At 40.4% G+C, this 16,314-nt stretch overlaps 1 protein-coding gene across 1 annotated transcript; it reads left to right on the top strand.

The window, feature by feature from the left end:
- Window positions 1-1,736: 1,736 nt before the first annotated feature.
- Window positions 1,737-11,869, top strand: LOC130880037 (serine protease FAM111A-like). Its single transcript, XM_057778855.1, has 4 exons — window positions 1,737-1,784; window positions 5,561-5,645; window positions 6,311-6,433; window positions 9,007-11,869. Exons 3-4 carry the CDS (start codon window positions 6,353-6,355, stop codon window positions 10,762-10,764), a joined length of 1,839 nt encoding a protein of 612 aa, XP_057634838.1. The 5' UTR covers window positions 1,737-1,784; window positions 5,561-5,645; window positions 6,311-6,352; the 3' UTR covers window positions 10,765-11,869.
- The last annotated feature ends 4,445 nt before the right edge of the window (window positions 11,870-16,314 follow it).

Raw genomic sequence — 16,314 nt, 5'->3', positions numbered from 1 at the left:
TTTTCTCCAGTACACTCTTTCTTTAAAACCACTTTTTAAAAAAATGCTCTTAAGAAAGCAGGTGCTCAGTGGTAGAGCACTTGACACTCAAGAGAGAAGACCACAGATCTCCAAAACTCTTGAAACACTCCTGAAGGCCTGGTGGCCTGCCAGTCATCCCTGTCAACTGAAAGCAGAGACTGGGGATACCTGGACCAAGCTGGTTGGCTAGTAAGACTAACAGAGACATCTACCTTCTGGGTTTTGAGATAGATCTAGCCCCAGTAAATAAAGTGAGGGGCTATCCTGGAAAATACCCAGTGTCAACCTGAAGAGAGAGAGAGAGAGAGAGAGAGAGAGAGAGAGAGAGAGAGAGAGAGAGAGAGAGAGGGAGGGAGAGAGGAGGGAGGGAGAGAGAGAGGAGGGAGGGAGAGAGAAAGAAGGGAGGGAGAGAGAGGAGGGAGGGGGAGAGAGAGGAGGGAGGGAGAGAGAGAGGAGGGAGGGAGAGAGAGAGGAGGGAAGGGGGAGCATACTCCTTGTTTAGATAATGCTCCTTTTGTAAATCAATCTTGTGAGAAACTTGCCAGGATGTGAAGATATTTGTATGCATATGTTACTGAAGCATTGCCTGTGGTGCCAAAGAGCTGTGAACAATTTGAATGGTGAGTGGTAGAAGGGCTGATTTAATTACAGTGCCTCACTCCATCCTGATCTTCAGTGTTACCATTTCAACATATGATCAATGTGTGTTTTGATGAGGTAGCTTGTGTTTTCCCTTAAAATAGAATATACATAGTTATAATTTTATACTATTTGTTTGGTTTTGGTTTTTAGAGACAGAAGAATTCCTCTGTGTAGCCTTGATATAGAAGGAACTCGCTTTGTAAACCAGGCTGGCTTCAGACCCATTTTTTTTTTTTAACATCACATTTCAGATCAGACTAACAGATGGCAAATACTTAACAGAATATCTGAGATGTACATCTCTGGAGTGGACACAGTCTTCTTTACTGGTGGACAATATTTACTCTCAACGATGTACATCTAGAAGACAGGTTAGGCTCAGCGTCTACTGCCAAACGCGATAATCTGAGTTCGACCCATGAGACAGACCCACATAGTAGGGAAGAAGCAATTTCTGAAAGTTGTGACACGTGGCAGGTGCACGAATTCACATAACACACAAATAAATAAAAACAAATGCTCTGTATGTTTAACAACTTAGATTTTAAAAAAGACCCGTCTGTCTTTTCTAAGGATTTGCAGCTTCTTCCTGTAGGGATGTTGCCCCCTAGAAAAACCCTGGGTTCTCATTCTCCTCTTCCTTGCTCATCCACTTCCTGCCTGCAGCAACCAATTGCACCAGCTACCTGGGCGCTCCTGCCTTGTCCCGCTGCGGTGGGGGGTGGGAAATCCCTGGTCACGCGCAGCTTCCTGAAGCCAGGCTGAACCTTCCACCGAGTCCTGGCTCCTCGGCTTCCCGCCTAGTCCAGTCAGCACCGGTCATTCGACTGGACTTTTAGAGGGGATCCCTGGAGAGTTAGAGGTCCACACCCACTCGAAGAGCGTTTGGCTGCTTTCGCAACTTGGCCATTAGGGACCAGGAAGGATCTTTCAGGTCAAAACCCGCGCTGAGCTCGGCCAATGGAATGATGCATAGCGGGTTGCTGGACAGCTAAAAGACCAATCCACAGTCTCTACTCCCAGAGACCAATGACATATAGTGACTGCCTGGTTTCATTTTTTTCAAAAAGACGCGGGATTCTAGCTGCTGGAGGGAAAATCAAGCCCTGGAGAAAAAGCCGGTGAGTAAAATGCTCCTTAAGATTAATTTCTGGCTCTTCAGTTAGAATCAATTGATCAATCTGTCTCTTGATAACAATACCATGCGGTTTTTATTAGAATATCTTGGTAGTACAGCTTGAAACCAGGGGTGGTGAAAACTCTTGATATTCTTTTATTGTACGAGATTGTTTTAGCTATCCTGGGTTTCTCTTTTTCCATATGAAGTTAAGTATTGTCCTTTAAGTCTGTAAAGAATTAAGAATTTTGTGAAGCCATCGCTGACTTTTTTTTTTTTGACGGCACGTGGATTGGGGTGGGGGGGACAGAGGGTGGATGGATATGAAGGAGAGGGAAAGTGGGGAGAGGAAGAGGAGCCGGGAGGATTGAAGGGAGGGGAAGCAGTGGTTGGGAAGAATAAAAATATATATATAAAATGATAATTTCTTCGTATCCAAATGTTGTGCATAGCAAAAATTCACCAATACATTTCCTAAATCTGTTTCTTTTTTAGAATAAATATACACAGAGTAAGTGAAAAGTACTGACTTCTTCCTCAGGCATGCCTAGTGTGTAGCGTGGAAGCCGTCTATACACAAATAACTGGCTACTACTTTAACCTGACTTGTTTGTCTGCTGTTTCCATTAACATAAATGTACTAACCCAGAATGTTCTGCCAAGGGCTAGACAGTAGCAGTTGTCTTTATTATTCATTACAGTAGCGTTCTCAAAGTTCTAAATGGCATGTTTGTTCATTGTCGGATCCTGTGTCTTTTCAGGGCATTGAGAGGGTTTCCCTCAGAAAGAACAGACACATGGTGGTAGGGGGAAAAAAAGAGGCAAGAGACCTTAAGACAGGGGGAAGTGATTGGGGAGTAGGGAGGAAGGGTGAGAAAGGCTTAAGGAAAGAAAAAGGAGAGGGAGAGAGAGAAACAGAAAGAAGATAGAGAAAGAGAAATTCCAGGAAACTGTCCAGGAGACTGGAGGCAGGACCTTGTCCAAGCTGTGTGGGCTTATTGCTTTATTGAAAACAAATATAATTAGCTCAGTGGACTTTGTCTTCTCAAACTATAATGGGGTTGGTCGAGGATCACTACAGACACTTCACACTTTAATGTAACTTGATCCAACATGGATACTGGAAATGAGCATGGCATGGTTCATAACCTGTTCACATTCCATACTGTAACTGCTTAAGTATGTGCCAGTGAATGACAAGATTCATATTTCTTTCTGTGACAGCTCTGGCTGTCCTAGAATTTACTCTGTAGACTAGACTGGCCTCGACTCACAAAGATTCCCCTACCTCTACCTCCCGAGTGGAGAGCTGGGATTAAAGTGAGCCACCATTGCCCATCTGTGTGCACTTTAATTTTTAAATAGTCGTAGTAGCCGGGCGGTGGTGGCGCACGCCTTTAATCCCAGCACTTGGGAGGCAGAGGCAGGCGGATCTCTGTGAGTTCGAGACCAGCCTGGTCTACAAGAGCTAGTTCCAGGACAGGAACCAAAACCACAGAGAAACCCTGTCTCGAAAAACCAAAAAAAAAAAAAATAAATAAATAAAAAAATAAAATAAATAAATAGTCGTAGTATAAGTCATCCATTAACAGAGAAGCTGAGCTTGTTTTTCTGGTTGAACAAAATTTTTGGCCTGCAGAGATCATATAGTCCAGTCTGGTTCTTCAAGTACTCATCCACTTTCATTTTCTACAGTCCAAGGAGTATACTCGTGATTGAATATTGGTACTGACAGCAGCACTAACAATAATGCTCACAGAACTATCTATTACATGTGGTCATTGCTCGAAGACTTTATCCACATTACATGTTTTTTAATCTTCACAACAGTGGAGGATGACTCTGTCATTCCTCTCAGGGTAAGGGAGAAGCAGAAAATAGCCAATGTGCCCAGGGTCATGCAGCAGGTGGGTGGCAGTCTGAGCTGAGCTCAGACTCATTGCCACAGACGCTGCTGTGCATGTCTTTATGGCGGTCCTTGTCTTATTTACAGTTGCTTTTCACCAACAGGAAACCAGGCCCAGGCAGGGCAGAAGATCTCTTTCACAGCTCATTAGCAGTAGCTACTGGTGGAAATCTAGGACTCAGGCTCCACAATGAAGGGGTTAAGACCATAGACATCACGGTTAAGATCATGGCTAAGTCTTTGGATGGCTCCTACTTGACTTAGCACTTTAGTTATAAAACAGAGAGAAGGTAGCCAGGGGTGGCTGTCTGTAGACAACGTTTGTGTTTTCTTCTGATAATTTTCTAAATGGAAAGAGTTAAAAAGCGTAATTAAGTTGGGTGTGGTGGTGCTCACTTAAACTCTAATACTGAAGAGGGTGAGGTTGGAGGATGGTCAGTTTGAGGTAATTTTGGGCTAGAAAACAAAACTTGTTTTAAAGAAAAATACATTTAAAATATGATTTATGTATCTCAGTTATATTTTGATGTGAATAAATTGGCATTGGAAATATATAAGAAAATGTCCTTAACTTGTACAGACAGAAAGTAACTTAGTGTTAAAAATCTTACCATGGCCGGGCGATGGTGGTGCACGCCTTTAATCCCAGCACTCGGGAGGCAGAGGCAGGCGGATTTCTGTGAGTTCTAGACTAACCTAATCTACAGAGCTAGTTCCAGGACAGGCTCCAAAGCCACAGAGAAACCCTGTCTCAAAAAACCAAAAAAAAAAAAAAAAAAAAAAAAAATCTTACCATGTCGCTATATGCAATCTACTAGTTAAAAAGACTTTGTAGGTGGCAGTTCTCAACCTTTGAGGGTTACATATGAGATATTTACATCATGATTTATAACAGTAGCAGAATTACAGTTATGAAGTAGCAACAAAATAATTTAATGATTGTGAGTCAACAGAACATGAGGAACTGTATTAAAGGATCGCAACATTAGGAAGGTTGAGAACACTACTCTAAGGTTACATATGTGGCCAGTTGGTAGAGTGTTTATCCTTCATGAAAGAACCCATGGGTTTGGTTCTCTGAATCACATATGCCAGATGTGTCTGGTATAGACAGTAGAAAGATGGAGGCAGGAGGATCAGGGGTTCAAAGTCTATGGCCAGCCTAAGTTTCATGATACTTTGTCTCAGGAAGAAAAATATATAATATGAGAAGAATCTCTAAGAACAAATTGTTTGCTGTATGATAGATATTTGGAAGTTCATTATTTGATTTCACTTTCTTGTCTTTTCAGTTAGAAAATGATGTTGATACAAATTTGGCGAAGTATACTCACTGGAGTTTTGTGATTTTTTTTTTTTTTTTTTTTTTTTTTTGGTTTTTCGAGACAGGGTTTCTCTGTAGCTTTGGTGCCTATCCCGGAACTAGCTTTTGTAGACCAGACTGGTCTCGAACTCACAGAGATCCGCCTGCCTCTGCCTCCCGAGTGCTGGGATTAAAGGCGTGCGCCACCACTGCCCGGCTGAGTTTTGTGATTTTGAATGAAAATTTAACCTTTCTAGAAAGACGTCAAGCTCTCACTCATTCTTTGAATGTGTCTTTCTAACTGAAGTGTTAGTGTTGGCCATGTACTAGGCGTTGTTCTGATGGCGACGCACAGAAGACAGATGAGCTTTCTGCCCTCTGTGGTGCATGTTCTTCAGGTGATATTTAGCACTGCCGGAGAGAGTTCAGCATTGCATTTAAACTGCTCTTTCCCTTTGCAGCGACAGCAGGAGAAAAAGGCCTAATGTAGTAATTAATGTTTCTAACTGTCATTTTGGTCAGCTTTTCAGACTTCTTTTTGATAATTCTTTTCTATTTCCTTTGTTTTCAGGTTACTGCTCAGTTCTCTATAGTTCTGTATAGTTCCCTGCCCTTATCATCTCTTTATTAAACAAAGGGCTGATTTTAACACGAATGTAAGTAGGACATTGTTTTGAGTTTCCCAACTGCAAGCTCTTTGTAGGGTATGGGTATTTGAATTCTCTGTTTACTTCAAGCTGTGGGTTTGGATACACCATCTCCCTTGTCAGACATATCCTTTCTCTCAACAAAATCTATATAGAACCTGCTTTCCATGGCAGTGGCGGGGTTAGCTAACACAGATGATTTCTGTTAAGTGTTTGGTAGAGGACATGGCATATGATGCTGTGCTTTTGTTATTTGGGTGACTATGTTTGGTGGATACCATCCTGGGACAAGCAAGGCCAGAGCTGAAGGGGAAAGATAGGATATAGGACCCAGTTCATCTTGTAGTCTGTATGTAGAGATACTGCCATAACTTGAAACGTGAAACACCTTTTTCTCTTTTTTTCTTTTCCTCTTTTTCTCTCTCTCTCTCTTTCTTTCTTTCTTTCTTTCTTTCTTTCTTTCTTTCTTTCTTTCTTTCTTTCTTCTCTCTTTTCCTCCCTCTTTCCCTCCCTACCTCCCTCTCTCCCTCTCTCCCTCCCTCCCTCTCTTCCTCTTTCTCCTCCCCACTCTTTTTTGTTTTTCTGAGCTGAGGACTGAACCAGGGCCTTGCATTTACTAGAAAAGCATTCTGCCACTGACCTAAATTCCCAACTCAACTTGAGCCATTTTGAAGTTTGTGTTTCAGCTGAGCCACCTGCCTCATCTCAAATTCATCATGAGCTCTAAGAAGCGCAGATCACAGATGATCCCATTCAATGCAAGGAAAAATAAAAAAATCTATGAATTTCTCCATCAGGTATGTCTATAAATTTTGCTTGTAAAGATATACTAGTAGCAGTCTTAGCCACCATGGGTCTTAGGTCACATAGGATCTACTGCCAAGAAAATGCCTTATTGTTGATTGGGACAATGACACACTCTAGGATCTTTCTCAGCTACTTTAATTTGGTGAATGATAGCAAAGATGGGGAATATAATACAGATTTTAGCTGTATCAAAGCAGTGTTTAATAAAAAAAGTTGCAATCATATGTGAAACCTTAATAAAATAGATCAAATGTAATATGTCATATCAACCTGTGGAACAGACAAAATTAATACTGTTTATGAGATCAAATTTAATATGTCACAGCAATCTGTGAAACAAAGTTAATACTATTTAATAGCACTGAAATACCTGAGTATGATTGGTCCCTTCAATCATACCATCCTATATTTGCTTGGTACTTTATAGTTTACAAAGGATTTTGTATATTTATTCTTCCTATAAACTTCATAGGCAAGTGAGGAAGGTTGGTTCCCATTTGTGCATGAAAACAGAAGAGAGAGCAGAGTGCTTGAGCCTGTGATAAAGACTTGGGCAAGTTCGCTGAGATATTCAGAACCTCCTGTTTTCAAGCTCTGTTATGACAAACAATTGTGTCCTCCGAGACTAAAATATTCCTTTATTATATCAAGACAAATGAGAAGTGTCAGGCACTTGATGTGCAAACTCAAAGTGTTTTTCTTGTTTATTTGTGTCTAGATTCTAGAAAATGAGGCATCTAAATAATTAGAAAACTCATGTTTAGCCAAGATCTCTTTATTTCTGTAACAGCAAGCTCGAGGAATACATGTGATCTTTTTCCCTTTCAAGGAAAGGTGACACAATGCTGTAATCCCAACATTCCAAAGGCTGAGAATAGAAGACTATGAATTTGATACCAGACTGAACTATAGAATGCCTCAACAAGGAAAAGAAAAAAAACTGACAAAAATATCCATATCTATCCAGGAGTATTTGAATATATAAAGGTCTATTGTAGTACTCCTGTGGAAGTGAAAAGCATGTTTCTGAGCAAATCTAGACTACAGAAATGTATTTAAAGAGACTCTATGCCCAGATATAATTTAGATTTATAGCGCCTTGCATACTTTTTGTCTGTTTAACTGAGAATGTTAGTGTCACTAAATTGATAACAGGTATAATTTTTAACTAAGTTCCAACATCGCTGCTTCCATTCCCGGTGAGTGACTTCACTGGCATGCGAACTGGTTGCGTATTTTGCGTATTGACATCCTTCTCATGATGAATATGACCAAGGGAAAATGACCCTTTCAGACATAGTTGTCAGCTACTGTCTTTTTCTGTTGTTGTGATAAAATACCCCAACAAAAGCAACTTAGAATAGGAAGGGTTTGTTTGGCTCACAGTTCTTACAATCCATCATGGCAAGGAAGTCACAGAAGTAGGTCCCAGGGAGAGTTAGTTACATTGCACGCGTAGTCAGTAGTAGAGAGCAATGAATGCATGCTCAATTCCCCCTTATCATCTTAAATAGTCCAGGATTTAACCTAGAGAATGTTGCCAGCAGGGTTCAGGCTGGTTCTCACTGGAATTGATGTAACCAAGACAACACCCCCACAGATGTGTCCAGAGACCCATCTCCCAGGTGATTTGAAGTCCTGTCAAGCACACAGTAAGCAACAACTGCCATGGACATTTTTAGTTTTCATTGAGACTTTCCTGTTTACTGAATTTGATTTATGTCCTCCCATTTTCCTCCTTCCTGAACTTTCTTAATGAAAGTCCTATAAAAAAATGGGAGATGATGAAAATTCACAAAAAAATGTATAAGCTCATGCAAAAAGACAAAGGGAATAGTATCCATTTATTTCATGATAAATGCTGCCTGAATCATGCTATTAAGGAAATATGGAAATTATGAGTTTGAAGCAAACCTGGGTGGCACACTGAATTCCAGGGATGTCTTAACTACATAGCAAGATTCTATCTCAATAAATCACTGATTATTTGTTGTTGATGTAGAGGAACTGAATTTGATTCCCAGCACCCACATGTGGTTTACAAACCCTGGCGACTCCAGTTCAAGTGAATCTGATGCCTTCTTCTAACCTCTGTGGGCACCAGGCTTGCATATGGAACACATGAATACATGTAGGCAGAACATTCATATACATATAATAAATCTTAAAAAACTCAATTAATGATAAATAAATAGCTTAATAAACTGTTATTGCAATACACCTTATGCTTGGATAAGATAAAATGTATGTTGCTGAAAATAATAAAAATAACTTGAAATACCATTCATGCAAGCTGGTAGACCTTTGAGTAGCTGGATAACACTTGTGTCTGTTCTACTATTTGTTATAAAATGCACCATGTGTAACAAGAGGAACTTTTCTGACTGATGTGATAGCAAGTTGAGATAGTATTTTAGGTCCCAAGATAAACTCTGTTTTAATTCTATTTACTGGTCTTTTGAAATTGGCATTTAATTTCCCACAGAAATGAAGGGAGTTGACACTAAAAAAAAGAAATATGACCAGAGTTTTTAGTTATAAAGTATTCACCATTTATTTTTAGGTCCCCAAAGAAGAACAGAATGATTCTAGTATTTCTCAAATAAAAGGGGACTCTAGGAAAATGCCAAGAGACATAACCAACATCCAGGACCAAAGATCACTTTCATCTAAGAAAATTCAACAAGATCAGATTCTTCCCCCAAATAAGAAAATTATAGTCACTTTGGATGTTAACCGCAGAAAAAACAAAAATATGAAATATGAACTGACACATCGTGAGGAAAGTAGCTTATATGCAGCACTCAACACTCTCAGTGCTGTTAAAGGAGAGATAGAAAATCAACAAGGCAAAGAGATGTTGGTGTGTGGGAAAGAAGGAATCGAAGGGTACATAAACCTTGGCATGCCCCTCTGCTGTTTTCCAGAAGGCTGCCACTTGGTCATTACATTTTCACCGTGTAAAAGTGAGCTGGAAGATAATAAGCAATTGTTTGAACCACAGGACCATCCGTCTACCAGTTATGTCCGATTTTATATTCATGCAATTGGGAGTAAGAGAAGAAAGATTCTGAAATATGGAGAACTTCGCAAAAAGGGGAACAGACTCTGTGTCTATGGCCTCAAAGGAGAGACCATCAAGGACACTCTGAGGAAGGATGGCAGGTTTCTTTCTTTTGTAGAGAGTGACGATTGGAAGCTCATTAGTGAACTGGACACCGTCATAGAAATCACCCAGCCGGTTGATGAGTTAGATGGCAAGCTCTTTCAAGTTGAGGCTGAGCAAACAAACAACCCGAGGATATCATCCATCACTCAGAATTCTGCGTTAGAGAACAGAAGCTTTCATAGGGTAGACGAATACATTGTAGATCAATACCCTGTATTGAAAGAACAACGAGAAAAACTCAGAGCATACATCAAGGAAGAAAGCGACAAAAGAAAGAAGAAAGCTTCCTTATTCAAAATTCACAAAGAAAACTTTGGGAAACTGACAAGAAATTCGACTTCTGTTAAAGTGCTCAAACATCTTTCACAGGCCAGTGACTCAGTTGGGTACCTGCGGTGGAACAATAATGGAAATGAGGGCTGTGCCACCTGCTTTGTTTTTAAAGAGTCGTATGTTTTCACTTGTCGGCATGTGATAACTGACATCGTGGGGGAAGGCGTAGAGCCAAGTAAGTTGGCAAACACAATTTCTCGATGTGTAAAGGTGATCTTTGATTATGAAGAGTTCCCACCAAGAACAGACAATGCTTTTAATGTTAAACCCTGGTTTGAGATATCTAGTGAAAACCTTGACTACGCTGTCCTAGAACTAGAGGAAAATGGACGACAAGTACCTGCCGGACTTTATAATGGAATAGGACCTACGCCACTTAATGGGCTGATTTATATCATTGGCCACCCAGATGGAGAAAAGAAGTCTAAAGATGGTTGTACAGTGGTCCCTCAATATAATCGAGGAAGAAAATGTGAGGAAAATATTCAGGCAAGAGAGGCAGCAGGTGACTATGTCTGTGGGTCTTTTCTCTCCATATACACTCAAAGAAGCTTCCAGGAGCTGTTTGACAATTCAGATATAGTTACCTATGACACCACTTTTTTTGGTGGCTCTTCTGGGTCCCCGGTGTTTGATTCTAATTGCTCATTGGTGGCCATGCACACTGCTGGCTTCATTTGTGAGTATCAAAGTGGAGTTCACAGTATTATTGAGTTTGGTTCTACTATGGAATCCATTATTGCTGATATTAAGCAAAATAAATATTGGTATAATAAAATCTTTGGAAATTGTCAGGTTGAAGAAATGCTGAACCCATAGTCCTAAAAGAATTTAATCTATTTTCCACATTTAAGGGAATTGCCCATGGTGTTATTATTCTACAGACAATAATGTTTTATGAACTTTTAAAGTGATGGATACTACCAAAATATGGATGTTCTAGATTACTCCCTGTGCATTTGGCATTTTTTTCAAAGTTCATGAACAACACGAAAACACACAAAAACCAGTTTAGTTGAACTATTTAAGTAAAGTAACATGAAAAAGATTAAGCAAACATCGGGTCTCAGTGAACTTAAAGTAGGAGATGCAAAGATATGAAAAAATTCAGAGCCTGGAAACTGAAGTTGTGGGCCAAAGAGAGTAAGGGAAAAGGATTTATTTCTTTCAACTGATTTAAAGGCACTGCTTCATTTGGTTTTTATCTGTATCTTCCTTCTCCGCTGACCAGAGCTCAGCCAGATCACTGAGTCACAGGTTTCTTAGCTCCAAGAAGTCCCTGAAGTCATTTGCTTTTCTTCTACTCTGGCTTTCTGGCTTAAGACTGGAGTCTGGAATGCATCTTCAAGGAATGGTGTGGAAGTCATTGAGCAGGCAAGGGAACTGGTCTCTGCTATACAATGTGGACACAGGAGCTCCTGGACTTGGGTCATGGGGAGCGAACACTGGAAGAGATGGTTTTTACTTCATGGCATTCACCATGGAGTGGGCCAGGAGGACACTGGACACAGCCTAGAACACGTCTCAGCAATGTGACACTCAAGTCCTGTTCTCTTGATGAGAAAGGAAGGCATGGTCAGGAAACAAGCTCACCACCATCAAAATGAAGAGAAGTATGTAATGAAGACAGCTGGCGGTCTTAGATTATCTGAGGGAAGGGGCAGGCGTGGGTAAGATAGTGTGGACTGATTGTTAAGGGGTCAGATTCACCAGCAACTGCATCGATTCTTCACTTTCCCTTATTTCCCATACATCTCCTAGCACTATTTATTCTGTAATGTTTTCTTTCTCCTGCTCTGTCTGTCTTTCCCAAAGGAAATATAGAGGGACCAAAACTTTAAAAGTGTGTATATGTAGTGAGTTAGAAGTAATAAGCATAAAGATGATTTGAATGGCATTCCCATTGGTTTGTTCCAAACATGCATTCTCAGTGCTCTAAAATAATAAAGATGGTTTCCACAGCTGTTTGTCCTTTAGTTATGCATTTCTTAAAGCTTAGCAGCCAAAAGATCCTCATTATTTTCAAGTTCTGTTGGGGCATGGGGGTCACTGTAACTATCACCACTGATAGGGAGATTATCCTCAAAGATGAAAATGTGGTACAACTCCAGAGAGTCTGATCCCACGGTTCAATTTTCTTACACATTTAAACACAGTAGAATTTGGGGGGAAAAGTTCCCATGTGACAGTTCTTGTAACAAAGTTTAGAGATGGCTACATAGAAATTTCTTTGCAACATACCCCATTTATAGTTTATTTTATAGTATCTGAGACCTTTATCATAAGAATAGGTTCTATTGACTGAGAAACAGTGCTCAGGACTAGGACCTGGAAAAGAAGAATGTTTAATAAGTTCAAGGATGGATTCTACTGATGAAGGAGGTGAAGTACGCAGAGCCTCTTTCGTAAGGATGATTTCCATTCACTGAGAGAGAGAGAGAGATACAAAGCTCATTATTAGGTCCTAAACAATTCTCAGGATCTGGGGGAAATTCAGGTGGAGGCTGGCTTTTAATAGAATAGCAAAAGGATCACCAGGTTGTCTGACCACTGCCCCGCATTCCAGGTGACCAGACATCATCCATTTTGTTGAAGAAAATAGGTGCATGTGGTTGACAATCCTGGTTTCTTCCATGCTTACTCTAAGCTTTATTTCCTACAAGTTTTCATATTTGCTCCCTAAAATTAATTAGGAAACATCTCAAATCAAGTACTTGTAATGCTTCCTGTCATTTGCACAGAGGATTGAGTGAGTTGCATGCTACACTCATTCCCATCTGAGATGAAACAAGGCTACGGTCTAAATTCTCAGTTCTCAATCTATAAAACTTCTTAAGATTTATTTATTTTATGTGTATGGTATTTTGTCTTCATGTGTGCCTGCACACTAGGTATTTGACCAGTGCCTGAGGAGACCAGAAAAGAGGTCATCAGACCCTCTGGAATTGGAGTTACACTTGGAGTATTGTGAGCTTCCATGGAGGTGCTGGGAACCAAACCCCTGGTCCTCTGGAAGAAATGTCCATAACCCTGGTGCAAACCCTGGCTGCCAACTTGTAATCTATAAATAACTGTCCTTTCTGTTACATACTCACTACTGTACATTCAAGAACGTGAAAGGATTCCCCGGGATCTCGAAACAAAGTCTGTCAAACAAGAAATAAATGTAGTGGGGGAAGGAAGGGGATCAAACATCCCCACTGATCCCTATGTCAGAGGTCTGACTACAGGAGGGAAGGTTGAAGATAGTGACCCATGTGGTTCTTCACTGTTACTCATCTTGTTCTCTGATGAGGAGCAGGACAGGATGGGCAGTGACCATGGATGAGCAAGTTCCATGGCTCTGCAGTAAAGGGATGCAGTTACAGCTACTGAATACATAAATTACTAATGTGGAAATAAATCTTGTCAACAGTAATGTGATACATAGCACTGGGTGAACCAAGACATTTGAAATAATTACAGTTAAAACCCCAGAGGTGATTTCCTTTTCTTATTTTGAACTCACTCTTCCCTCATCTTATCTTCAGTTGCTTTTGTGGGTGGAAAAAGTAAGACATAGTTCTGAGAGCTTACTATCCCAAAGGGGTTCTGGAGGCCATGCATAATTGTATGCCCACATTGGCAGGAACTCAAAGCAGGACTCAACATTCTTGCTTTAACTCATTCAACTGTGCCACAGTATCCTTCCCTTTCCAATGAAGACATGGTCAAAGTCAGATCAATCTGATAGAAACAGTGCGAGACAGCATGACGGATGGGGAAGACACCGGGAGAGAAAAGGATACTGGTGTGAAAAGATGCCAACAGTCCAGTTTCCTCTCTCTGTATCCCCACTGTCATTCCTTCCTTTCTCCGGCTATCCTTACCCGCATCTCTCATTTCCCTGCGCTTCTGAGCAGGAGTATATGAGATAAGCCTCTTGATTTTTATTGTGATTCTGTTAGTGGGAGGGAAACAATAAGAGTCAACTGATGGAGCTTAGGTTTCAGTGGAGGAAGGAAAAGAAAAAAAATCCAAAAAAATAGGATAATTTGGGTGGATTCAGATGAGTGGTGCAGAAGGGAACCTCTTGTTTGACCTCTGCTCAGTTTGAACGTGTAGATTGTCCCCTGGTCCTATGTGTAGGCTATCAAAATCTGAGTCAGTAAAGGAGGTTGGGAAAGTCCCTCTGTGGTGATTCAAGTCTCCTAACCTGCTTAGAGGCCATTTCCTAGCACAACATCTCCCTCTGTCGGACGCATCCAGGAACTACAGTCCTTCCAAACAGGAAGCCAAGGCAAAACTGACAGCTGGACGCAAGACTTTATTCACTTGGCATACTCTTTTGGTGGTGACTCAACTGATATTCATCATTGAGTCAATCCCAAAAGAGTATGCCAAGTGAAGAACGGAAGTATGTAAAAGGCCTTGATATTTAAATTTAAATAGTTTAGCTAAGAGTTTAGCCTGCATGATCTCAATTTTAATGATTTAAAAAAAAATGAGAGCTAGCTGTCTTGGCAAAGGCAGTTTTTCTCTTTATCACTTCAGTTTCACTGACAGAACACAAAAGAGGCCCTGGCCCACATGCATTTCAGAAGGAAAGAGAGCAAACCCATGGGTAATAAGGAGAGACGAATACCAGGGACATTCCAGAACCTTTATCCAGACGTGGTAGAGGGAGACCATCAAATCTTCTACACCCCACCAGGAAGAAGGACACATGCCCCCTGGTAGATTTTGGGTCAGTGAGGAAGGAAGGAATATGATTACCAGTCAAGTGATGTATTTGAGCCTTTCCCCTTACTCTTTGACCATATTTGATAGCTCATTGATGGTTGCATCCACTTCAGCCTCAGGAAAGCATGATAGACAGGGTCTCAGAGGGCCAAGAAAGGGAGCTTTTGTTCATGACATCCTGGGCAATCCCAGTCCTGGGATAAATGCTAGATAAGGCTGAGGGGAATGGAAATGACAGCAGTAGAAGGATGTAACTGAGATTAAAAACAAGTGGCTATCTCACTGGGTATAGAAACTGGGTATATTACTCAGATCTTACATCTGTGATGATGATTAATGGCAGGAAACCAACATATGAGTTCTGGAGAGATTATACATTCAGCTCACAGTGGAAATTAAAGCAATTGTAGAATTAATAGGCAATAAAAATAATTTCTCTCTCATTTACCAGAAATAAATGATGGAAATTTGATTTTAAAACATTATTATTTACTCTAAATTAGTCCTATTTACAATAACACGATATGTCTTCTCAAAACAGTTTGTGTAACATCAGTAAATACTATGGGTGAACACACAGCTCATGGAAAGGAATAGAAAAGTTGGAAATAGGTTCACAGGAATATGTCCAGTTGTCATTGACAGAGAAATTTGACCAAAGAAATTCAGAGGAAACTTTTCAATAAATTACACTGGAGCAATAAGTTCTTCGAGCCACAAATGAAGGAGAAGGGAGGGATGGATCATTTTTCATTTAATTAATTTAAAATATACCATAGATCTACATATAAATTGTAAAGTCATAAACCTTATAAAAGAAAAAGGAAAGGCATCAAATCTGAGAAACAGTCGAATAATTCTTAAATGTAATATGGAAAATGAAAGCCAGAAAGTGGTGAAAAGCCATGTACCCAAAGATTTTTATCAAGAAAAATTTTAAAGTTCTGAAACTTTAATTTTAAAAGAGGCCAAACACATGAACAAACATTTCTCAAAGAAGATACGGAGATGGAAATAGTCATCCAGGGGAATGTCAACATCACTGTCATCAATGCATGATGCGCACGCACACACACACACACACACACACACACACGAAGAGCACAGACATTATCGCTACACTCCTATTAGGAACACTAATACAGTAATTTAGCAACAATGTGCTCACAAGACTGCTCAGTTGATGTGGGAATCCCTTCTGTGTGCTGTGATTACCATTAATGAATAAAGAAACTGCTTTGGACCTGTAGCAGGGCAGAACTTAGGTAGACGGGGAAGGGGAAGATGGAACTGAATGCTGGGAGAAAGAAGGGCAGAGTCAGGGAGCCACCATGGAGCCGCCCGCGAAGATAGATGTGCTGAAACTTTGCTGATAGACCACAACCTTGTGGGGGTGATATACAGATTAATATAAATGAGTTAAATTAGTAGGTAAGAGGTAGCCAATAAGAGGCTAGAGTTAATGGGGCAAGTAGTGATTTAATTAATACAGTTACTGTGTGATTATTTTTAGTCTAAGCTAGCCAGGCAGCCAGGAACCAACAAGCGGCTTCCTTGTAACACTCAGGGGCTAAAGGAGCTTGCCACACAAGCCAGATGATTTATTTGAGTTCAACTTCCAGAACCCATGTGGTGGATAAAGAGAAC

This window comes from Chionomys nivalis, chromosome 8, assembly GCF_950005125.1.
Source record: "Chionomys nivalis chromosome 8, mChiNiv1.1, whole genome shotgun sequence".
NCBI lineage: Eukaryota > Metazoa > Chordata > Mammalia > Rodentia > Cricetidae > Chionomys > Chionomys nivalis.
This window is presented reverse-complemented; position numbering and strand designations above follow the sequence as displayed.